The 25,555-nt window shown below is 47.6% G+C and overlaps 2 protein-coding genes and 1 long non-coding RNA gene across 29 annotated transcripts in view; 2 read left to right on the forward strand and 1 right to left on the reverse strand.

The window, feature by feature from the left end:
* The window catches only part of LOC118395944 (cortactin-binding protein 2-like), a 121,341-nt gene that overhangs the window by 50,700 nt on the left and 45,086 nt on the right, over positions 1–25,555 (forward strand). The gene's annotated exons all lie outside the window — the stretch shown is intronic.
* LOC127908313 (uncharacterized) lies at positions 16,282–17,610 on the reverse strand. 3 transcript variants are annotated; one of them, XM_052466265.1, is made up of 2 exons: positions 17,287–17,610; positions 16,282–17,097 (listed from the first exon to the last, which is right to left on the reverse strand). In XM_052466265.1, the coding sequence occupies exons 1-2, from the start codon at positions 17,592–17,594 to the stop codon at positions 16,392–16,394; spliced, it is 1,014 nt and encodes a 337-aa protein (XP_052322225.1). In that variant the 5' UTR covers positions 17,595–17,610; the 3' UTR covers positions 16,282–16,391. The 3 variants fall into 3 exon arrangements, with proteins under 3 accessions (XP_052322225.1, XP_052322224.1, XP_052322223.1); XM_052466264.1 differs by having other exon boundaries at positions 17,260–17,610; XM_052466263.1 differs by having other exon boundaries at positions 17,233–17,610.
* Positions 20,208–21,766, forward strand: LOC127908314 (uncharacterized). The gene is made up of 3 exons (XR_008066792.1): positions 20,208–20,809; positions 20,910–21,059; positions 21,306–21,766. It is a non-coding gene; the product is annotated as an uncharacterized LOC127908314 (long non-coding RNA).

Consider the following 25,555-nt stretch of genomic DNA (forward strand, 5'->3'; position numbering starts at 1 on the left):
CTCTCTCTTCTCCCTTCTCTCTCTTTCTCTCTCTCTCTCTCTCTCTCTCTCTCTCTCTCTCTCTCTCTCTCTCTCTCTCTCTCTCTCTCCTCTCTCTCTCTCTCTCTCTCTCTTCTCCCTTCTCCCTCTTTCTCTCTCGCCTTCTCTCTCTCTCTCTCTCTTCTCCCTTCTCTCTCTCTCTCTCTCTTCTCCCTTCTCTTTCTTTCTCTCAAAAGTGAAGGGGGATATCTAGTCAGTTTAGCATTTAACCCAACCCCCCTGAATCAGAGAGGTGCAGGGAGCTGTCCTTAATCCACGTCATCAGCACTCAGGGAGCAGGTGTTGTGGGGGAAAACTGCCTTGCTCAAGGGCAGAACAGCAGATATTTCCACCTTGCTGGCTCTGGGATTCAAACAAGGAAATGTTTGTTTACTGTCCCAATGCTATCACCACAAGGCTACCAAGGCAGATCTGTTTCGGTGTTCCAGTAAGCAACCCAACTGGTGTGTGCGTGTGTATACATTCGGATGCGTGTGTCTTTACCTTAATCAGATCTTCAAATCATTTCCATATTCTGTTTATAGTTTGGGGAATTTGGGGTATTTTATTAGGACCCCCATTAGCTGTTGCAAAAGCAGTAGCTACTCTTCCTGAGGTCCACACAGGACATGAAACATGACATAGTACAGAACATTAGTTGACAAGAATAGGACAGAAATACATCAACAAACTGATTTACTTTTTAAAAAGGCACACAGAGCCTACATATCAATACATACACACAAACTATCTAAATTAAATAGTGGAGAGGCGGTGTGCCGCGAGGTCGGTGTGCCGTGAGGTCGTGAGGTCGGTGTGCCGGTGGGCCGTGAGGTCGGTGTGCCGTGAGGTCGGTGTGCCGGTGGGCCGTGAGGTCGGTGTGCCGTCAGGTTGGTGTGCCGTGAGGTCGGTGTGCTGGCAGGTGGTGTGCCGTGAGGGCGGTGTGCCGTGAGGTCGGTGTGCCGTGAGGTCGGTGTGCCGGCAGGCGGTGTGCCGTGAGGTCGGTGTGCCGTGAGGTCGGTGTGCCGGCAGGTGGTGTGCCGCGAGGGCGGTGTGCCGTGAGGGCGGTTTGCCGGCAGGTGGTGTGCCGTGAGGTCGGTGTGCCGGCAGGTGGTGTGCCGTGAGGTCGGTGTGCTGGCAGGCGGTGTGCTGTGAGGTGGTGTGCCGTGAGGTCGGTGTGAGTGCCGTGATGTCGGTGTGAGTGCCGTGATGTCGGTGTGCCGTGAGGTCAGTGTAAGTGCAGTGAGGTCGTGTGAGTGCCTTGAGGTCGGTATGAGTGCCGTGAGGTAGGTGTGAGTGCCGTGAGGTAGGTGTGAGTGCCGTGAGGTATGTGTGAGTGCTGTGAGGTCGGTGTGAGTGCCGTGAGGTAGGTGTGAGTGCTGTGAGGTCGGTGTGAGTGCCGTGAGGTAGGTGTGAGTGCTGTGAGGTCGGTGTGAGTGCCGTGAGGTATGTGTGAGTGCTGTGAGGTGGTGTCAGTGCCGTGAGGTAGGTGTGAGTGCTGTGAGGTCGGTGTGAGTGCCGTGAGGTCGGTGTGAGTGCCGTGAGGTATGTGTGAGTGCTGTGAGGTCGGTGTCAGTGCCGTGAGGTAGGTGTGCCGCCAGGTGTCGGCAAAGAAGCGCAGCTTGTTGAGTAGAGCACAGACTGTGATGTGCCCCCTCTATTTGCCTCCCTTCTCATTGCTCAACCAATCACCAGCATCGGTGTGCATTTCAGGAAGCGCAAGTCTTTTCATATTTGTTTTTCCCACGAGGCATTGCTGCACAGTCGAAGGGTACGCTAATCCACCCCATCTAGAAGAGGAGGGATAGAAAGAGACGCCCATGATGACTCACCCCTCTTTCTCCCTCCATCCTCTGCTTTCCATCGGGGGGGTTGAGGGATAGCATACCGGTAGCTATGAATACAGAATGTATGGTGTATATATACATATCTCTATATTGTTGGTGGTACATAACATTTGGGCTGCAGTCTGATTCTCAAACCTTCTTACCGAAGTGTACACTTGTTTTACTACCCTCATGGGTTAAAAAGGAAAGGACTTGTGTAAGAAAAATGGTTGAAAGCCTTTGTCATTGAGGCAGGTACAGTTTGATTAGTGGTAGGGCACTTTTTGATGGCTCAGAGCAGAATAAGTGTTTTTAATTAAGTCATGATTAGGTTGGTTGTGGACATGTTTTTAGGGTCATATTGTGTCTGTTGACCTTTGTGTCTGAAGCCCTGTATCTGTGAATCTGTTACAGACCTGCAACAGCCACAAGTGGTATTAAATTGTGTTTTATGGCCCATAGATGTTGACATTTGCCCTATCTTGGCCCGTTGGCCATCACAGGGATATAGAAGAGATGAGAAGAGTTGTATGTGATGAGGATAAAGGAGTTTGTGTGTGTGTGTGTGTGTGTGTGTGTGTGTGTGTGTGTGTGTGTGTGTGTGTGTGTGTGTGTGTGTGTGTGTGTGTGACAGATGGGAGAGAGATTTGAGGGATTTTTCCCTAGGTCCCCCAGGATACATACTGCCCTAGGGAACCCCTACCCCCACACCCTGTACACACAAAACACACACACACACACACACACACACACACACACACACACACACACACACACACACACACACACACACACACACACACACACACACACACACACACACACACACACACACACACACACAAAGTCCAGTATCCCAGTAAATCTCTCGAGAACAAAAATGTGCCCAACAAATCCCTCCAATGGGCAGTCACACAGGATCATAGACAGCCTATCATATTATGACTTCATCCCCAGTCATAATATATTCTGTTTGTAGTCACTAAGCTGACCTAGAAACACAAATGAGGGGTTTTAGTGAATGGAACCAGGGGAAAGCAGGCCAATCATGTGTGTGTGCATGTGAATATCAGAAGGCAGAATCTTCAGATAGGCAGCTCGAGGCAGAAACTCTTGCATACAGACATGATCTTTAGCTTTTTTGTTAATTACCCAAAAGCATTTCCCCTGGTTCCTGCTAAGAACAAGCTAGTGTGTGACGAGAGGAGAGAGAAAAGGCACAAGTCTTTAAATACCACAAAGAGCTCGCTGTGTGTGTCTAGTTGAAATGGTCCTCACACACACACACACACACACACACACACACACACACACACACACACACACACACACACACACACACACACACACACACACACACACACACACACACACACACACACACACACACACACACACACGTCAACAAAAGCCTCTCTCATGGCTGACCTTTCGACTCAGCCATTCAAATTGTCCCCTGCACCCGATTCCATAGAGATAGATAGAGGACTCATCTGTGTATCCGATCCATTATAGCTTCTGTGACAGCATGGACAGCGCCATTGAGGCTATAACCCATAAGAATGAGCCTCAATATCTCTAAGGGCCTTACTTACCTTTTCTTTAATTTCAGTGTGAAATCATTTTCTATGAGGGATTGTAGAGGAAAAAAACAAATGTGATGTACATTTAGAATTCAAGCCTTCTAGATTTAGCTGGTCTTTTTCCGGTGTACTTATATAAGTATGTAATGTTGTTGCTGTAGCTGTTAGGGATATTGATGTATGCATGAAGACACTCTGCCTCTGATGTACATTTCAGATGGTCATGATTACACAATGATCATTTTTATTCAGACCAGCTTTGATTGATTTCTCTCTCTGTTACTTACCGCTAACGACTCTCTCTATTTCATTTCTCTCTCGCTCTCTCTCTGTTTCTCTCTATTTATTTTATCCTTATTCCACTGCCACTCTCTCTGTTTTGTTCTCATACTCATTCCAAGTCATCTTTCTCTCTCTCCTTCTCTCTCTTTCTACCTCTTTTTATGATACTCCCTCTCTCTTTTTCTCACTCTGATTCATCTGTCCTGCTCTACTTTCCATTTTGTCATCTCTCTCCCTCTCCTCCCCTCTCTCTCCTCCTCTCCTCCTCTCTCTCTCCCCCTCTCCCCCTCTCTCTCCCTCTCCTCCTCTCTCTCTCTCCCTCTCCTCCTCTCCTCCCCCCTCTCTCCTCCTCTCCTCCTCTCTCTCTCCCCCTCTCCCCTCTCCTCCTCTCTCCCCTCTCTCTCCTCCTCTCTCCTCTCTCTCTCCCCCTCTCCCCCTCTCTCTCCCTCTCCTCCTCTCTCTCTCTCCCTCTCCTCCTCTCTCTCCCCCTCTCTCTCCTCCTCTCCTCCCCTCTCTCTCCTCCTCTCCTCCTCTCTCTCTCCCCCTCTCTCTCCCTCTCCTCCCCTCTCTCTCCTCCTCTCCTCCTCTCTCTCTCCCCCTCTCCCCCTCTCTCCCTCTCCTCCCTCATCCTCTCTCTCTTCCTCTCCTCCCCTCTCTCTCCTCCTCTCTCTCTCCCCCTCTCTCTCCCTCTCCTCCTCTCTCTCTCTCCCTCTCCTCCTCTCTCTCCCCCTCTCCCCCTCTCTCTCTCCCTCTCCTCCTCTCTCTCTCTCCCTCTCCTCCTCTCTCTCTCTCCCTCTCCTCCTCTCTCTCCCCCTCTCATCCTCTCTCTCTCTTTCTACCAATTTTCTCATACTCCCTCTCTCTTTTTCTCACTCTGATTCATCTGTCCATTCTGTCATCTCTCTCCCTCTCCTCTTCTCTCTCTCTCTCCCTCTCCTCCCCCTCTCTCTCCTCCTCTCTCTCTCTCCCTCTCCTCCTCTCTCTCTCCCTCTCCTCCCCTCTCTCTCTCACTCTCCTCCTCTCTCTCCTCCTCTCTCCCTCTCCTCCTCCTCTCTCTCCCTCTCCTCCCCTCTCTCTCCTCCTCTCTCTCCCTCTCCTCTCTCTCCCCCTCCTCTCTCTCTCCCCTCTCCCCCTCTCTCTCCCTCTCCTCTCTCTCTCTCCCCCTCTCCCCCTCTCTCTCCCTCTCCTCCCTCTCTCTCTCCCTCTCCTCCTCTCTCTCTCTCCCTCTCCTCCTCTCTCTCTCCCTCTCCTCCCATCTCTCTCTCACTCTCCCCCTCTCCCCCTCTCTCTCCCTCTCCTCCTCTCTCTCCCTCTCCTCTCTCCTCCTCTCTCTCTCTCCCTCTCCTCCTCTCTCTCTCTCTCCCTCTCCTCCTCTCTCTCTCCCTCTCCTCCCATCTCTCTCTCACTCTCCCCCTCTCTCCTCCTCTCTCCCTCTCCTCCTCCTCTCTCTCCCTCTCCTCCCCTCTCTCCCCTCCTCTCTCTCTCCCTCTCCTCTCTCTCCCTCTCCTCCCCTCTCTCTCCTCCTCTCTCTCTCCCTCTCTCCCTATCCTCCCCTTTCTCTCCTCCCCTCTCTCTCCCTCTCCTCCCTCATCCTCTCTCTCTTCCTCTCCTCCCCTCTCTCTCCCTCTCCTCCTCTCCCTCTCCCCCTCTCCCCCCTCTCTCTCCCTCTCCTCCCTCTCTCTCTCTCCCTCTCCTCCTCTCTCTCCCCCTCTCCCCCTCTCTCCCTCTCCTCTCTCTCTCTCTCCCTCTCTCCTCCTCTCTCTCTCTCCCTCTCCTCCTCCTCTCTCTCCCCCTCTCTCTCCCTCTCCTCCTCCTCTCTCTCTATCCCTCTCCTCCTCTCTCTCTCCCCTCTCCCCTCTCTCTCCCTCTCCTCCCTCTCTCTCTCCCTCTCCTCCTCTCTCTCTCCCTCTCCTCCCCTCTCTCTCTCTCTCCTCCTCTCTCCTCTCTCCTCCTCCCTCTCTCTCCTCTCTCTCCCCCCTCCTCCTCTCCTCCTCTCTCTCTCCCTCTCCTCTCTCTCCCTCTCCTCCTCCTCTCTCTCCCTCTCCTCCCCTTTCTAACTCCTCTCTCGCTCTCTCCCTCTCCTCCTCCCTTCTCTCCCTCTCTCTGCTCCTTGTCTGTCTCCTCCTCCTCTCTCCTCCTCCTCCTCTCTCTCCTCCCCCTCTCTCCTCATCTCTCTCTCTCTCTCTCACTCTCCTCCTCCTCTCTCTCCCTCTCTCTCCTCCTTGTCTGTCTCCTCCTCTCTCCTCCTCCTCTCTCTCCTCCCCCCTCTCTCTCTCTCTCCTCATCTATCTTTCCCTCTCCCTCTGACCCCCCTCTCCTCCTTTCTCTCTCTCCCTCTCCTCCTCTCTCCCTCTTGCCCCTCCCCCTATATTTTACTCCCTCCTCTCTCCTCCTCTCTCTCTCTCCTCCTCTCTCTTTCCATCTCCCTTCCTCCTCTCTCTCTCTCCTCCACTCTCTTTCCATCTCCCTTCCTCCATCTCCTTGACTGTTCTATGTTTCTCTGGCTGCGTTGAATGCTTCTAAAGGTTTATGCTAATAATACTGACTGAGGCTAGTATACTCACAGCACCGCCAGTAAATACAACCATGGTACTGCTGCCTTACTGGTAAATAAAACGCTATGAATATTTCAATTCTCTGTTAGTGGTTAACTTCTCTGTTAATAATAACTTATTGATACAAGGGCCACACTGGTAACTAACAATTCTAGATAAAATAACTCTGAGATGCTAATACATGCCAGAACTGTTAATACTTTCAGTTTGAGTACTGTGCCATATACATGGATAATGGAGTGTGCTCATCCTCTGGTTCTGATAGGATGTTTGCCACAGGCGTAGAGGAAATCCCCACCCACACTGAAAACATCTGCTCCTGGACATAATAAAACACACACACGTCCTGATCTCTAAGCACACCAGGGAGCAAACCTATTGACTTAATAGAACATTCCATAAAGTCCCCTGATGTCCTCTGTTAACCCCTCCACCCATAAAAATTAAATATATGTATTTACTGTTGTATGTAGCCTACTATAAACTCATCAAAACAGGTGATCAAATATGATTTATTTATCCATATGAAACCACAGCTATATGATAACAGTATGGTGTGTATAGACAGTATGGACACTATATGAATAGAAAATATGTATCCAGCAGTAGTTACTGTATATAGGATGAGCCATGACAATAATACACTAAATACATATAAAGTGGGTAAAACAGTATGTACACATTATTGAAGTGACCAGTGTTCAATGACTGTCTTTTAAAAAATATATATTTTTAACCTTTATTTAACAAGGCATGTACATAGAGCAGTAGTCTCTAAGGTACCGGGTGGTAGCCGGATAGTAACAGTCTCTAAGGTGCATGTACCGGGTGGTAGCTGGCTAGTAACAGTCTCTAAGGTGCATGTACCGGGTGGTAGCCGGCTAGTAACAGTCTCTAAGGTGCATGTACCGGGTGGTAGCTGGCTAGTAACAGTCTCTAAGGTGCATGTACCGGGTGGTAGCTGGCTAGTAACAGTCTCTAAGGTGCATGTACCGGGTGGTAGCTGGCTAGTAACAGTCTCTAAGGTGCATGTACCGGGTGGTAGCCGGCTAGTAACAGTCTCTAAGGTGCATGTACCGGGTGGTAGCCGGCTAGTAATAGTCTCTAAGGTGCATGTACTGGGTGGTAGCCGGCTAGTAACAGTCTCTAAAGTCCATGTACCGGGTGGTAGCCGGCTAGTAACAGTCTCTAAGGTGCATGTACCAGGTGGTAGCCGGCTAGTAACAGTCTCTAAGGTGCATGTACTGGGTGGTAGCCGGCTAGTAACAGTCTTTAAGGTGCATGTACCGGGTGGTAGCCGGCTAGTAACAGTCTTTAAGGCGCATGTACCGGGTGGTAGCCGGCTAGTAACAGTTTCTAAGGTACCGGGTGGTAGCCGGCTAGTAACAGTCTCTAAGGTGCATGTACTGGGTGGTAGCCGGCTAGTAACAGTCTCTAAAGTCCATGTACCGGGTGGTAGCCGGCTAGTAACAGTCTCTAAGGTGCATGTACCAGGTGGTAGCCAGCTAGTAACAGTCTCTAAGGTGCATGTACTGGGTGGTAGCCGGCTAGTAACAGTCTCTAAAGTCCATGTACCGGGTGGTAGCCGGCTAGTAACAGTCTTTAAGGTGCATGTACCGGGTGGTAGCCAGCTAGTAACAGTCTTTAAGGTGCATGTACCGGGTGGTAGCCAGCTAGTAACAGTTTCTAAGGTACCGGGTGGTAGCCGGCTAGTAACAGTCTCTAAGGTGCATGTACCGGGTGGTAGCCGGCTGGTAACAGTCTCTAAGGTGCATGTACCGGGTGGTAGCCGGCTGGTAACAGTCTCTAAGGTGCATGTACCGGGTGGTAGCCGGCTGGTAACAGTCTCTAAGGTGCATGTACCAGGTGGTAGCCGGCTAGTAACAGTCTCTAAAGTGCATGTACCGTGTGGTAGCCAGCTAGTAACAGTCTTTAAGGTGCATGTACCGGGTGGTAGCCAGCTAGTAACAGTTTCTAAGGTACCGGGTGGTAGCCGGCTAGTAACAGTCTCTAAGGTGCATGTACCGGGTGGTAGCCGGCTAGTAACAGTCTTTAAGGTGCATGTACCGGGTGGTAGCCAGCTAGTAACAGTTTCTAAGGTACCGGGTGGTAGCCGGCTAGTAACAGTCTCTAAGGTGCATGTACCGGGTGGTAGCCGGCTGGTAACAGTCTCTAAGGTGCATGTACCGGGTGGTAGCCGGCGGGTGGTAGCCGGCTGGTAACAGTCTCTAAGGTGCATGTACCGGGTGGTAGCCGGCTGGTAACAGTCTCTAAGGTGCATGTACCAGGTGGTAGCCGGCTAGTAACAGTCTCTAAAGTGCATGTACCGTGTGGTAGCCAGCTAGTAACAGTGACTACGGTTCAGGGTACTGGGTTTAACAGTCTGATGGCCTGGCGATAGAAACTATTTTATCCCTCTTGGTCCCAGCTTTGATGCACATGTAATGTCTCCGCTGAGAGTGGCTGAGGTCCTTAAAGATCTCCTTGGCTTTCTGGTGACACCGGGTGCTGTAGATGTCCTGGAGGGCAGGCAGTGTGCCCCTGGTGATGTGTTGGGCTTACTGGTAAATAAAACTCTGGAAATATGAAAACTAAATGGTTGAGTTTGAAATGTGTGTGGCTACCCAGTCATGGGTGAACAGGGTGTACAGGAGGGGGCTGAGCACGCACCCCTCTGGGGCCCTCATGTTGAGGATCGCTTGGCGTAAGTGTTGTTGCCTACCTTCACCACTTGGGGTCTGCCCGTCAGGAAGTCCAGGACCCAGTTGCACAGGGAGACCCAGGGCCCTGAGCTTAGTGATGAGCTTGGAGGGCACTTTCGTGTTGAAGACTGAGATGTAGTCGATGAACAGCATTCTTAAATAGGTATAGTTGTTCTCCTGCCCAGGTCAGAAAGGACAGTGTGCAGTGCAATGGCAATTGCGTTGTCCGTGAATCTGTTAGGGCGGTATGCAAATTGTACTGGGTCTAGGGTGTCGGGTAAGGTGGAGGCGATATGGTCCTTAACTACACCCTGAAAGCACTTCATGATGACAGAAGTCAGTGCTACGGGGAAATAAATATACTTGGGTACAGGAACAATGGTGGACATCTTGAAGCAAGTGGAAACAACAGACTGGGATATGGAGATATTGAATATGTTCTTAAAAACTCCAGCCAGCTTGTCTGCACATGCTCTGAGAACGCGGCATGGGATGTCGTCTGGGCCAGTAGCCTAGCAAGGATTAACATTCTTATATGACCTACTCATGATGGCCATGGAGAACGAGAGCACATAGTCCTCGTAAGCGGCGGGGGCCTGCGTCGGCTCCTCCGTGTTGTTTTCCTCGAAGTGGGAGAAGAAGGTGTTTAACTCGTCCAGGAGAGAGGATTCAGTGTCCACAGCGTGGAGCCGTTGAACTGTGACTACACTTTTTACCTTTACTGTCGTTTTGCTTCTTTGATTGCCTTACGGAGGTCATCGCTAGTCTGTTTGTACACATCCATGTTCCCAGTCACCTTGCCATGGCTAAATGCAGTGGTTCGCGCTTTTAGTTTTGCACGAATGTTGCCATCTATCCACGGTTTTTGGTTTGGATAAGTTGTAATCGTCACAGTGGGAACATCATCCTCTATGCACTTCCTGATGAACCCAGTCACCAAGTCAGTGTATACGTCGATACTATTCTCAGAGGCAACCCACATCACCAGAACATCTGCGTGATCAAAACAATCTTGAAGCATAGATTCTGATTGGTCAGACCAATATTGAACAGTCCTCACCACGGGTGCTTTCTGCTTAGGTCTCTGCCTATGGGTCGGGAGGAGCAGAATGAAGGCGTGATCTGATTTGCCAAAAATAGGTTGGGGGAGGGTCTTGTAGCCTTCCCGGAAGGGACAGTAGCAATGATCCAGAGTCTGTCATGCGTGTGTAGCACAGGTGATGTGTTGATAGAATTTTGGTAGCGTTTTTCTTAGAAGTCCCCAGCTACAATAAATGTTGCCCCAGGATATGCAGTTTCCAATATGTACATAGTCCAGTATAGTTCCTTGAGAGCCATCGGCAAGATCAGGAGAACAAAAGGACTTGAGTTCCTGTACGTTACCACAATCGCACCATGAGTTGTTAATCATGTCTGCACGATGGACGGAGAACCCTGCTGTTATTTCCGGGTGTCAGAAATAATAAAACATACTTTCGGAGAAAATAATGTAATAAACAACACACACACAAAAAAAATACTGCGAAGTTGCTTAGGTGCTAGAAACAGGGTGACCATGTCTGTCGGCGCCATCCTGCTAAAAATGCTTTAGCTATTAATTAATTACCTCTAGTGCATCATCAATAGGATCAACGAGGCCTTGAGGGACTCAGAGACTGACAGCTGAGATCTCTGAGGATCTACCTGGTTGCTGCACCGTCCCTCTCATCATGCTATAATGACCCTCTCATGGCACCACAGAGGGATATTAGTGTGTGACCCCTGACCTCTTCCAGCTCACCAGGATATCGACAGCTCCCCATTTCGTCCTGACTGCCACAATAGGGCCGACCCTAAACTCTAGTGAGGAAATGTCTTTATTTTCTGCCCTACCTCAAAGAAAGAGTATGATAAGCACTAATTACTTCCTTATTAACCATTTACTAACTACACATACAGCATTTAGTAATCTCTTATTAAACATTTATTAACAGTAGAAAGGGTCTGCCTCTAGTGAGGTTATCTGCAGGTCATGAAATGCGTAGTAGCCTGTGCTGGATACCCAGAGGTCGCCTTGTTCTCTCCTCTGCAGTGTAAATATTATTGGATGGATATCCCCACCAGAGATAAACGCTGGTTACAGATGCCGTCTCCTTCACAGGGAGCCACAGGCTGTTTGTATGTTGAGGTAAACACATGTTTCTGCTAGTTAACAACGTGCCCTAAGAGCTGTGTTGTGTTTGGTAAAGTAGAATCATAATCATGTAAGGACTGCCCATCCATATCTTATACATGTTATACAACTGTAACAACTGTAACAAATGCCTGCATACATTTTCCTTGGACTAACCAGATTAATAGTCAGAGCAGAGACGCCTAAGAGAGTGGATTCTCGGCCCTCACTAGCATGAAAACTAAATACAGGCACAGACTGTGTGGAAAATGATTTAAGACTGAAACTCTCTCCAGTACAACCCAACATTGCAGAGTTATGTGCATCCTTTCAAGCACACCCTTCTCATTAACCTGTGGTGAGTTATTCACAATTTTCGATGAACAAATAACGTTTTATATGTAAGATGGTTAAATAAAGAGCAAAGTATTTGATTATTATTACATTATTATATGTGACCTGGTCCTTTAAGTGCTCTTTGTCACTTCTCACGAGCCGGGTTGTGACAAAAACTCACACTCATTCTTATGTTTAATAAATGTATCGTATAGTGTGTGTGTGTGTGTGTGTGGCAGACTTACAATGATGGCAAAAAACTACATTTGACAGTGCGCTGACCCTGGTGCTAGAGGGGTATGTAGCTGGAGGTTGAATGTTTGAAGGGGTACGGGACTATAAAAAGTTTGGGAACCACTGCCTTAGAGCATGGTGAAGCTATTAGTTACACTTTGGATGGTGTATCAAGACACCCAGTTATTACAAAGATACAGGCTTCCTTCCGAACTCAGTTGCCAGAGTGGAAGGAAACCGCTCAGGGATTTCACCATGAGGCCAATGGTGACTTTAAAACAGTTACAGAGTTTAATGGTTGTGATTGGAGAAAACTGAGGATGGATCAACAACATTGAAGTTACTCTCCAATACTAACCTAATTGACGAGAAGGAAGCCTGTACAGAAGAAAAATAAATGTTCCAAAACGTGCATCCTGTTTGCAACAAGGCACTAACGTAATACTGCAAAAAATGTGGCAAAGCAATTCACTGTTTGTCCTGACTACAAAGTGTTATGTCTGGAGCAAATCCAACACAACACATTACTGAGTACCACTCTCCATATTGTCAAACATGCTGGTGGCTGAATCATGTTAAGGGTATGCTTGCAATTGTTAAGGACTGGGGAGTTTTTCAAGATAAAAAATAAACAGAATGAAACGGAACTCACAGCTGTGGGAATACCTATGTAAAAGAGATATTTCTGTATTTTATTTTCAATACATTTGCAAACATGGCAAAAAGCATGCTTTCACTTTGTCATTACGGGGTATTGTGTGTGGATGGGTGAGAAAATCTATAATGAATCTATTTTCAAATTCAGAACAAAATATAGAACAGTAAAGGGGAATGAATACTTTCTGAAGGCGCTGTAGGTGAGCCTGTGTAACCTACGTTGAGAATGAGGTAGGTGGGCGTGTGTAACCTACGTTGAGAATGAGGTAGGTGGGCGTGTGTAACCTACGTTGAGAATGAGGTAGGTGGGCGTGTGTAACCTACATTGAGAATGAGGTAGGTGGGTGTGTGTAACCTACGTTGTGAATGAGGTAGGTGGGTGTGTGTAACCAACATTGAGAATGAGGTAGGTGGGTGTGTGTAACCTACGTTGAGAATGAGGTAGGTGTGTGTGTGTAACCTACGTTGAGAATGAGGTAGGTGCGCGTGTGTAACCTTCATTGAGAATGAGGTATGTGGGTCTGTGTAACCTATGTTGAGAATGAGGTAGGTGGAAGTGTGTAACCTACATTGAGAATGGGGTAGGTGGGTGTGTGTATCCTATGTTGAGAATGAGGTAGGTGGGTGTGTGTAACCTACATTGAGAATGAGGTAGGTTTTAGATTTGCTAACTTCTTAGTAATGACTCGGGATGTCGGTTTTGATAAGAAAGCTTCTTTTAGTAAGAATACTTGTTTACGTTACATTTAACCACAATTGTTTTTGTACAGAGCAATGCAGGTAAGATGCTGTCGGAAAGTCAGCTACAATCACCAAAACACCTGCACATAATTGGCGCGTTATCACTCATTCCTCTCACAAGGCATTCTGGGACTTGCAGTCAAAAAGCATAATTCAACACAACCCAATACAATTACATATGCAAATAAATCTAAAGAAATATCTTTACAGATACAGCTCAAAGAATAAACTTAAACATTAACTCAAACACATTAAAGTTACAACAGTAGGTGAGCGTGTGTAACCTACATTGAGAATGAGGTAGGTGGGTGTGTGTATCCTACTTTGAGAATGAGGTAGGTGGGTGGGTGTAACCTACATTGAGAATGAGGTAGGTGTGTGTGTGTAACCTACGTTGAGAATGAGGTAGGTGGGTGTGTGTAACCTACATTGAGAATGAGGTATGTGGGTCTGTGTAACCTACGTTGAGAATGAGGTAGGTGGAAGTGTGTAACCTACATTGAGAATGGGGTAGGGGGGTGTGTGTATCCTATGTTGAGAATGAGGTAGGGGGGTGTGTGTAACCTACATTGAGAATGAGGTAGGTGGGTGTGTGTAACCTACATTGAGAATGAGGTATGCACAGTATGCACATAGCCTGTCTTCTCTTGAGAGACAGGTCTGTCTACGGAGGCCTTCCTCAATAGCAAGGCTATGCTCACTAAGTCTGTACATAGTCAAAGCTTTCCTTAAGTTTGGGTCAGTCACAGTGGACAGGTATTCTGCCACTGTGTACTCTCTGTTTAGGGACAAATAGCATTCCAGTTTGCTCAGTTGTTTTGTTAATTCTTTCCAATTTGTCAAGTAATTATCTTTTTGTTTTCTCATGATTTGGTTGGGTCTAATTGTGCTGCTGTCCTGGTGCTCTGTGGGGTGTGTATGTGTTTGTGAACAGAGCCCCAGGACCAGCTTGCTTAGGGGACTCTTCTCCAGGTTCATCTCTCTGTGGGTGAGGGCTTTGTTATGGAAGGTTTGGGAAGGTTCTCCCTCTTACTCTCTCTCTCCCTCCCTCTTACTGTCTCTCTCTCCCCACTCTTACTGTCTCTCTCTCTCTCCCTCTTACTCTCTCTCTTACTCTCTCTTACTGTCTCTCTCTCCCCACTCTTACTGTCTCTCTCTCCCTCCCTCTTACTCTCTCTCTCTCCCCACTCTTACTGTCTCTCTCTCTCTCCCTCTTACTCTCTCTCTCTCTCCCTCCCTCTTACTGTCTCTCTCTCCCTCCCTCTTACTCTCTCTCTCTTACTCTCTCTTACTGTCTGTCTCTCCCCACTCTTACTGTCTCTCTCTCTCTCCCTCTTACTCCCTCCCTCCCTCCCTCCCTCCCTCCCTCCCTCCCTCCCTCCCTCCCTCCCTCCCTCCCTCCCTCTTACTCTCTCTCTCTCCCCACTCTTACTGTCTCTCTCTCCCTCTTATTCTCTCCCTCCCTCTTACTCTCTCTCTCTCCCTCCCTCTTACTGTCTCTCTCTCCCTCCCTCTTACTCTCTCTCTTACTCTCTCTTACTGTCTCTCTCTCCCCACTCTTACTGTCTCTTTCTCCCTCCCTCTTACTCTCTCTCTCCCTCCCTCTTACTGTCTCTCTCTCCCTCCCTCTTACTCTCTCTCTCTCTTACTCTCTCTCTCTCTCTCCCCCACTCTTACTGTCTCTCTTTCTCCCTCTTACTCTCTCTCTCCATCCCTCTTACTCTCTCTCTCCCTCCCTCTTACTCTCTCTCTCCATCCCTCTTACTCTCTCTCTCCCTCCCTCTTACTCTCTCTCTCCCTCCCTCTTACTCTCTCTCTCCCTCCCTCTTACTCTCTCTCTCTCCTTCCCTCTTACTCTCTCTCTCCCTCCCCCTTACTCTCTCTCTCCCTCCCTCCCTCTTACTCTCTCTCTCTCCCTCCCTCTTACTCTCCCTCCCTCTTACTCTCTCTCTCCCTCCCTCTTACTCTCTCTCTCCCTCCCTCTTACTCTCTCTCTCTCCCTCCCTCTTACTCTCTCTCTCCCTCCCTCTTACTCTCTCTCTCTCCTTCCCTCTTACTCTCTCTCTCCCTCCCTCTTACTCTCTCTCTCCCTCCCTCTTACTCTCTCTCTCTCCCTCCCTCTTACTCTCCCTCCCTCTTACTCTCCCTCCCTCTTACTCTCTCTCTCCCTCTTACTCTCTCTCCCTCTTACTCTCTCTCTCTCTCCCTCTTACTCTCTCTCTCCCTCTTACTGTCTCTCTCTCCCTCCCTCTTACTCTCTCTCTCTCCCTCCCTCTTACTCTCTCTCTCCCTCCCTCTTACTCTCTCTCTCCCTCCCTCTTACTCTCTCTCTCCCTCCCTCTTACTCTCTCTCTCTCTCCCTCCCTCTATTTTGGATATTTACAATATAAAAAAATGAGAATCAAAATTGTCAACAGGACAACAGTAACAACAATAACCAAGTTTCAAAATAACCATACATTCAACAATAAGCATACAGTAGAGGACATGTGCAGGTTGATTGGTCTGTCAAACACTGTCCCTCAACTTATGGCAGGCAGCAATGTAATGCGCTGCCAACCCACAGCTCTCTGCTTCCTCCCCCAACAGGACGGGTAGCTTACTCTCATCAGAGAGGTCTTTGAAACCTTGAATAAGGGTTTCAAATTTGGGAAAATTACACTCTCTAATTGTTTTATATTTTTGACATTTTGTCAGGAAATGCAGCTCCGTCTCAGGTTCTGCTGTTGTGCAGTGGTTGCACAGCCTTTCCTCTACATGGAGCCGGGTTTTCCTGTGTCTACCCTTCTCAACGGCAAGGCTGTGCTCACTGAGCTTGTATTTTGTCAAGGTTTTTCTAAGGTTTTGATCAGTAACCATGGTCAAATATTTAGCCACGGTGTACTGTCGATTTAGGGCCAGATAGCACTTCATTTTGCTTTGTGTTTGTGTTTCCCAATAAGCAATATAATTTTGTTTTGACTGTGTTGTAATTTGGTTTATCCTGATTGATTGGATGGTCTGGTCCTGAGGCTTCAGTGTGTTAGTAGAACAGGTTTGTGAACTCAGACCCCGGACCAGCTGGATGAGGGGACTCTTTTCTTTGCTCAGCTCTTGGCATTGCAGGGCTTGGTAATGATATGAGAGGGGCTCACTGTATTATAGATGTTTCCAAAACTTAATTGCTCTTTTTTGAGTTTTTATTATTAGTGGATATTGGCCTAATTCTGCCCTGCATGCATTGTTTGTAGTTTCCCTCTGGACATGTAGGAGAATCTTACAAAACTCTGCATGTAGGGTTTCAATGGGGTGTTTGTCCCATTTGATTAAATCTTGTTTTGCAAGTGGACCCCACACCTCACTGCCATAAAGTGGACCCCACACCTCACTGCCATAAAGTGGACCCCACACCTCACTGCCATAAAGTGGACCCCACACCTCGCTGCCATAAAGTGGACCCCACACCTCGCTGCCATAAAGTGGACCCCACACCTCACTGCCATAAAGTGGACCCCACACCTCGCTGCCATAAAGTGGACCCCACACCTCGCTGCCATAAAGTGGACCCCACACCTCGCTGCCATAAAGTGGACCCCACACCTCACTGCCATAAAGTGGACCCCACACCTCACTGCCATAAAGTGGACCCCACACCTCACTGCCATAAAGTGGACCCCACACCTCACTGCCATAAAGTGGACCCCACACCTCGCTGCCATAAAGTGGACCCCACACCTCGCTGCCATAAAGTGGACCCCACACCTCGCTGCCATAAAGTGGACCCCACACCTCGCTGCCATAAAGTGGACCCCACACCTCGCTGCCATAAAGTGGACCCCACACCTCGCTGCCATAAAGTGGACCTCACACCTCGCTGCCATAAAGTGGACCTCACACCTCACTGCCATAAAGTGGACCTCACACCTCGCTGCCATAAAGTGGACCTCACACCTCTCTGCCATAAAGTGGACCTCACACCTCGCTGCCATAAAGTGGACCTCACACCTCGCTGCCATAAAGTGGACCTCACACCTCGCTGCCATAATGTGGACCTCACACCTCGCTGCCATAAAGTGGACCCCACACCTCGCTGCCATAATGTGGACCTCACACCTCACTGCCATAAAGTGGACCCCACACCTCGCTGCCATAAAGTGGAACCCACACCTCGCTGCCATAAAGTGGACCCCACACCTCGCTGCCATAAAGTGGACCCCACACCTCGCTGCCATAAAGTGGACCCCACACCTCGCTGCCATAAAGTGGACCCCACACCTCGCTGCCATAAAGTGGACCCCACACCTCGCTGCCATAAAGTGGACCCCACACCTCACTGCCATAAAGTGGACCCCACACCTCGCTGCCATAAAGTGGACCCCACACCTCACTGCCATAAAGTGGACCCCACACCTCTCTGCCATAAAGTGGACCCCACACCTCGCTGCCATAAAGTGGACCCCACACCTCGCTGCCATAAAGTGGACCCCACACCTCACTGCCATAAAGTGGACCCCACACCTCGCTGCCATAAAGTGGACCCCACACCTCGCTGCCATAAAGTGCAGTTGGTTCAATGACATATTCAATTAGTTTTATCCAAATTGTAATGGGTATTTCAATTTGAATGTGCTTTTTAATGGTGTAGAATGCCCTGCGTGCTTTCTTTCTCAGTTTATTAACTGCCTCATTAAGGTGCCCAGGTGAGCTTATTTTTAAACCTAAGTAATTGTATTGTGTGCTGTACTCTATATATTTTGTACCAATTGAGAACTTTGGTCTAATTCCCTGAGATCTGGATCTTCTCTGGAAAATCATTATTTTAGTATTTTTGGGGTTTACTGCCAGGGCCCAGGTCTGGCAGTACTGCTCTAGCAGGTCCAGGCTCTGCTGTCGGCCATGTGCTGTGGGTGACAGCAGGCATAGGTCATCTGTGAAGAGAAGGCATTTAACTTCTGAATTGTGGAGACTAACACCAGGGGCTGAGGATTTTTCTAGAATAGTGGCCAATTCGTTAATGTAAATATTGAAGAGTGTAGGGCTCAGATTGCAACCCTGACGAAGGCCCCACCCCTGGACCCCTGAATTCTGCTCTTTTCTTGCCAATTTTAATGCTGCACGTATTGCCAGTATACATTGATTTAATTATGTCATAAGTTTTACCCCCTACACCACGTTCAATAACCTTGTTGAACAGTCCTGAATGCCAAATAGAATCAAATGCTTTTTGGAAGTCGATAAAACAAGCGTATATTTTGGTATTATTTTGGTGGACATGTTTATCTATCAGGGTGTATGGTGTAAATATGATCAGTTGTGCAATGTTTTGGTATAAATCCAATTTGGCTTTTACTCGAGACATTGTGCTTATTAAAGAAGTTTAGAACTCTTACATTTATAATACTACAGAAAACCTTCCCCGGGTTACTGTTCACATAAATGCCTCTGTAATTGTTAGGGTCAAATTTGTCTCCGTTTTTAAAGATTGGGGTTATGAGTCCTTGATTCAAGATGTCAGGGAAATAACCTACACTCAGGATCAAATTAAGCAGTTTTAATATAGCCAATTGAAATGTTGCACTAGTGAGTTTTAGCATCTCATGTAGGATGCCATCAGGTCCACATGCTTTTTTAACTCATAGATCATAGCAGTGTTTGCTAACTGACTCATAGATCATAGCAGTGTTTGCTAACTGACTCACAGATCATAGCAGTGTTTGCTAACTGACTCATAGATCATAGCAGTGTTTGCTAACTGACTCATAGATCATAGCAGTGTTTGCTAACTGACTCACAGATCATAGCAGTGTTTGCTAACTGACTCATAGATCATAGCAGTGTTTGCTAACTGACTCATAAATCATAGCAGTGTTTGCTAACTGACTCATAGATCATAGCAGTGTTTGCTAACTGACTCATAGATCATAGCAGTGTTTGCTAACTGACTCACAGATCATAGCAGTGTTTGCTAACTGACTCATAGATCATAGCAGTGTTTGCTAACTGACTCATAGATCATAGCAGTGTTTGCTAACTGACTCACAGATCATAGCAGTGTTTGCTAACTGACTCATAGATCATAGCAGTGTTTGCTAACTGACTCACAGATCATAGCAGTGTTTGCTAACTGACTCATAGATCATAGCAGTGTTTGCTAACTGACTCCCAGATCATAGCAGTGTTTGCTAACTGACTCATAGATCATAGCAGTGTTTGCTAACTGACTCATAGATCATAGCAGTGTTTGCTAACTGACTCATAGATCATAGCAGTGTTTGCTAACTGACTCATAGATCATAGCAGTGTTTGCTAACTGACTCATAGATCATAGCAGTGTTTGCTAACTGACTCATAGATCATAGCAGTGTTTGCTAACTGACTCATAGATCATAGCAGTGTTTGCTAACTGACTCATAGATCATAGCAGTGTTTGCTAACTGACTCATAGATCATAGCAGTGTTTGCTAACTGACTCATAGATCATAGCAGTGTTTGCTAACTGACTCATAGATCATAGCAGTGTTTGCTAACTGACTCATAGATCATAGCAGTGTTTGCTAACTGACTCATAGATCATAGCAGTGTTTGCTAACTGACTCATAGATCATAGCAGTGTTTGCTAACTGACTCATAGATCATAGCAGTGTTTGCTAACTGACTCATAGATCATAGCAGTGTTTGCTAACTGACTCATAGATCATAGCAGTGTTTGCTAACTGACTCATAGATCATAGCAGTGTTTGCTAACTGACTCATAGATCATAGCAGTGTTTGCTAACTGACTCATAGATCATAGCAGTGTTTGCTAACTGACTCATAGATCATAGCAGTGTTTGCTAACTGACTCATAGATCATAGCAGTGTTTCCTAACTGACCCACCGCTACTCTCATGTCATGTCTGATGAAGACTCTTGCCCGATACAAAGTCATGCTGGGCCTTTAGAAAGTACTTAAGAACTGATGGTTGATTTGTTACTGTCACGCTGGATTTTGGAGACAGGAATACACAATTAGTGTTTTTAATACACCCAAAACAAACATGTATACAAAAACACTGGGCTGTACCCAAACAAAAGAGTGAGGGTAAACCTTGTTGAATGACACGGGACCATAACAGTAATACACAATATATATAAAGCACGTAGCATAACAGCTGCACCAACACATAGGTGCTCACACCACCAACGGACAATAACCGACAAAGACAGAGGGAACATATATACTGATCAGGGGAAATGGGAAGCAGGTGTGTGTTATCAGACAAGACAGTCCGGGGGTTGATGATAATGGAACCAGGTGTGTGTTATCAGACAAGACAGTCCGGGGGTTGATGATAATGGAACCAGGTGTGTGTTATCAGACAAGACAGTCCGGGGGTTGATGATAATGGAACCAGGTGTGTGTTATCAGACAAGACAGTCCGGGGGTTGATGATAATGGAACCAGGTGTGTGTTATCAGACAAGACAGTCCGGGGGTTGATGATAATGGAACCAGGTGTGTGTTATCAGACAAGACAGTCCGGGGGTTGATGATAATGGAACCAGGTGTGTGTTATCAGACAAGACAGTCCGGGGGTTGATGATAATGGAACCAGGTGTGTGTTATCAGACAAGACAGTCCGGGGGTTGATGATAATGGAACCAGGTGTGTGTTATCAGACAAGACAGTCCGGGGGTTGATGATAATGGAACCAGGTGTGTGTTATCAGACAAGACAGTCCGGGGGTTGATGATAATGGAACCAGGTGTGTGTTATCAGACAAGTCAGTCCGGGGGTTGATGATAATGGAACCAGGTGTGTGTTATCAGACAAGTCAGTCCGGGGGTTGATGATAATGGAACCAGGTGTGTGTTATCAGACAAGACAGTCCGGGGGTTGATGATAATGGAACCAGGTGTGTGTTATCAGACAAGACAGTCCGGGGGTTGATGATAATGGAACCAGGTGTGTGTTATCAGACAAGACAGTCCGGGGGTTGATGATAATGGAACCAGGTGTGTGTTATCAGACAAGACAGTCCGGGGTTGATGATAATGGAACCAGGTGTGTGTAATCGGACAAGACAGTCCGGGGTTGATGATAATGGAACCAGGTGTGTGTGATCAGACAAGACAGTCCGGGGTTGATGATAATGGAACCAGGTGTGTGTTATCAGACAAGACAGTCCGGGGTTGATGATAATGGAACCAGGTGTGTGTTATCAGACAAGTCAGTCCGGGGGTTGATGATAATGGAACCAGGTGTGTGTTATCAGACAAGACAGTCCGGGGGTTGATGATAATGGAACCAGGTGTGTGTTATCAGACAAGACAGTCCGGGGGTTGATGATAATGGAACCAGGTGTGTGTTATCAGACAAGACAGTCCGGGGGTTGATGATAATGGAACCAGGTGTGTGTTATCAGACAAGACAGTCCGGGGGTTGATGATAATGGAACCAGGTGTGTGTTATCAGACAAGACAGTCCGGGGTTGATGATAGTGAATCCCGTTCAGTGAAGCCTAGAAAGCTGGTGACGGAGAACTCCGTAACTGGTGAACAGAATGAGCATCAGTATCGGGGGGATCCGTGACAGTTACCAGGAACCTGTCTGCCCATATCCAACCTATTTATCTCACCATTTCAGTGTTACAACCACCAGTATAGAACTAACATATGAAACCCAGCATTAAGCCCCACCTCTCATCTCCACCAGGTAGTACTAACAGATGAAACCCAGCATTAAGCCCCTCCTCTCATCTCCACCAGGTAGTACTGACAGATGAAACCCAGCATTAAGCCCCTCCTCTCATCTCCACCAGGTAGTACTGACAGATGACACCCAGCATTAACCCCCATCTCCACCAGGTAGTACTAACAGATGAAACCCAGCATTAAGCCCCACCTCTCATCTCCACCAGTCAGTACTAACAGATGAAACCCAGCATTAACCCCCCCTCATCTCCACCAGTCAGTACTAACAGATGAAACCCAGCATTAACCCCCCCTCATTTCCACCAGGTAGTACTAACAGGTGAAACCCAGCATTAACCCCCCCTCATCTCCACCAGTCAGTACTAACAGATGAAACCCAGCATTAACCCCCTCATCTCCACCAGGTAGTACTAACAGATGAAACCCAGCATTAACCCCCCCTCATCTCCACCAGGTAGTACTAACAGATGAAACCCAGCATTAACCCCCCATCTCCACCAGGTAGTACTAACAGATAAAACCCATCATTAACCCCCCCCTCATCATCTCCACCAGGTAGTACAAACAGATGAAACCCAGCATTAACCCCCCCTCATCTCCACCAGGTAGTACTAACAGGTGAAACCCAGCATTACCCCCCCCCCATCTCCACCAGGTAGTACTAACAGATGAAACCCAGCATTAACCCCCCCCCATCTCCACCAGGTAGTACTAACAGATGAAACCCAGCATTAACCCCCATCCCCACCAGGTAGTACTAACAGATGAAACCCAGCATTAAGCCCCACCTCTCATCTCCACCAGGTAGTACTAACAGGTGAAACCCAGCATTAACCCCCCTCTCCACCAGGTAGTGCTAACAGATGAAACCCAGCATTAACCCCCCTCATCATCTCCACCAGGTAGTACTAACAGATGAAACCCAGCATTAACCCCCCCTCATCTCCACCAGTCAGTACTAACAGATGAAACCCAGCATTAACCCCCCTCATCTCCACCAGGTAGTACTAACAGGTGAAACCCAGCATTAACCCCCCCATCTCCACCAGGTAGTACTAACAGATGAAACCCAGCATTAAGCCCCACCTCTCATCTCCACCAGGTAGTACTAACAGATGAAACCCAGCATTAACCCCCATCTCCACCAGGTAGTACTAACAGATGAAACCCAGCATTAACCCCCCATCTCCACCAGGTAGTACTAACAGATGAAACCCAGCATTAAGCCCCACCTCTCATCTCCACCAGTCAGTACTAACAGATGAAACCCAGCATTAACCCCCCCTCATCTCCACCAGTCAGTACTAACAGATGAAACCCAGCATTAACCCCCCCTCATTTCCACCAGGTAGTACTAACAGGTGAAACCCAGCATTAATCCCCCCTCATCTCCACCAGTCAGTACTAACAGATGAAACCCAGCATTAACCCCCCCCTCATCTCCACCAGGTAGTACTAACAGATGAAACCCAGCATTAACCCCCTCATCTCCACCAGGTAGTACTAACAGATGAAACCCAGCATTAACCCCCATCTCCACCAGGTAGTACTAACAGATAAAACCCATCATTAACCCCCCTCATCATCTCCACCAGGTAGTACAAACAGATGAAACCCAGCATTAACCCCCCCATCATCTCCACCAGGTAGTACTAACAGGTGAAACCCAGCATTACCCCCCCATCTCCACCAGGTAGTACTAACAGATAAAACCCATCATTAACCCCCCTCATCATCTCCACCAGGTAGTACAAACAGATGAAACCCAGCATTAACCCCCATCATCTCCACCAGGTAGTACTAACAGGTGAAACCCAGCATTACCCCCATCTCCACCAGGTAGTACTAACAGATGAAACCCAGCATTAACCCCCATCCCCACCAGGTAGTACTAACAGATGAAACCCAGCATTAAGCCCCACCTCTCATCTCCACCAGGTAGTACTAACAGGTGAAACCCAGCATTAACCCCCCCTCTCCACCAGGTAGTACTAACAGATGAAACCCAGCATTAACCCCCTCATCATCTCCACCAGGTAGTACTAACAGATGAAACCCAGCATTAACCCCCTCATCTCCACCAGTCAGTACTAACAGATGAAACCCAGCATTAACCCCCCCTCATCTCCACCAGGTAGTACTAACAGGTGAAACCCAGCATTAACCCCCCCTCATCTCCACCAGTCAGTACTAACAGATGAAACCCAGCATTAACCCCCCCTCATCTCCACCAGGTAGTACTAACAGATGAAACCCAGCATTAACCCCCCCTCATCTCCACCAGGTAGTACTAACAGATGAAACCCAGCATTAACCCCCCCCATCTCCACCAGGTAGTACTAACAGATAAAACCCATCATTAACCCCCTCATCATCTCCACCAGGTAGTACAAACAGATGAAACCCAGCATTAACCCCCCATCATCTCCACCAGGTAGTACTAACAGGTGAAACCCAGCATTACCCCCCATCTCCACCAGGTAGTACTAACAGATGAAACCCAGCATTAACCCCCCATCTCCACCAGGTAGTACTAACAGATGAAACCCAGCATTACCCCCCCATCCCCACCAGGTAGTACTAACAGATGAAACCCAGCATTAAGCCCCACCTCTCATCTCCACCAGGTAGTACTAACAGGTGAAACCCAGCATTAACCCCCCTCTCCACCAGGTAGTACTAACAGATGAAACCCAGCATTAACCCCCCTCATCATCTCCACCAGGTAGTACTAACAGATGAAACCCAGCATTAACCCCCCATCCCCACCAGGTAGTACTAACAGATGAAACCCAGCATTAAGCCCCACCTCTCATCTCCACCAGGTAGTACTAACAGATGAAACCCAGCATTAACCCCCTCTCCACCAGGTAGTACTGACAGATGAAACCCAGCATTAAGCCCCACCTCTCATCTCCACCAGGTAGTACTAACAGATGAAACCCAGCATTGACCCCCAATCTCCACCAGGTAGCACTAACAGATGAAACCCAGCATTAAGCCCCACCTCTCATCTCCACCAGGTAGTACTAACAGATGAAACCCAGCATTAAGCCCCACCTCTCATCTCCACCAGGTAGTACTAACAGATGAAACCCAGCATTAACCCCCATCTCCACCAGTTAGTACTAACAGATGAAACCCAGCATTAACCCCCCCCCTCACAGTCCTTATTGTGCCGTGAAATGTTTTTAAATCCATTTTTAAAGGGTAATTTTGCTGTTTGTTTGAGTAATTGGAGATGGAAGGGAGTTCCGTGCATTCATGGCTCTGGATAACACTGCACTGTCGTGAAATTGTTTTTTTAAAACTTGGGGACTGTGAAGAGACCCTTGTTGGCATGTCTTGTGAGGTATGTATGTGTGTCAGAGCTGTATGTTATTTGATTATTCAGACAAGCTGGAATTTTTATCACAGTAATAATTCTCATAAAAATTTGAAGAGAAGTAGTTAATCTCACATCAACCCTCAACCAGGAAAGACATGGCGTGCATGTTGTTGATGTTAGTTCTGTATGTGCAGTTAAGGGCAAGGCGTGCTGCTCTGTTTTGAGCCAGCTACAGTTTTGCTAGGTTTTTATTTGCTGCACTTGACCATATTACCGGACAGTAATCAAGATGGGACAAGACCAGTGCCTGAACAACTAGTACAGTTTTTGTCTGTCAAAAATGCAGAACACCTTTTTATAACAGACATACCCCTCCCCATCTTCACAACAACTTTGTCAATATTTTACATTTGCAATTACATTTGAGTCATTTAGCAGACACTCTTATCCAGAGCGACTTACAGAAGAA

This window comes from Oncorhynchus keta, chromosome 17 (assembly GCF_023373465.1).
Source record: "Oncorhynchus keta strain PuntledgeMale-10-30-2019 chromosome 17, Oket_V2, whole genome shotgun sequence".
Taxonomy (NCBI): Eukaryota; Metazoa; Chordata; class Actinopteri; order Salmoniformes; family Salmonidae; genus Oncorhynchus; species Oncorhynchus keta.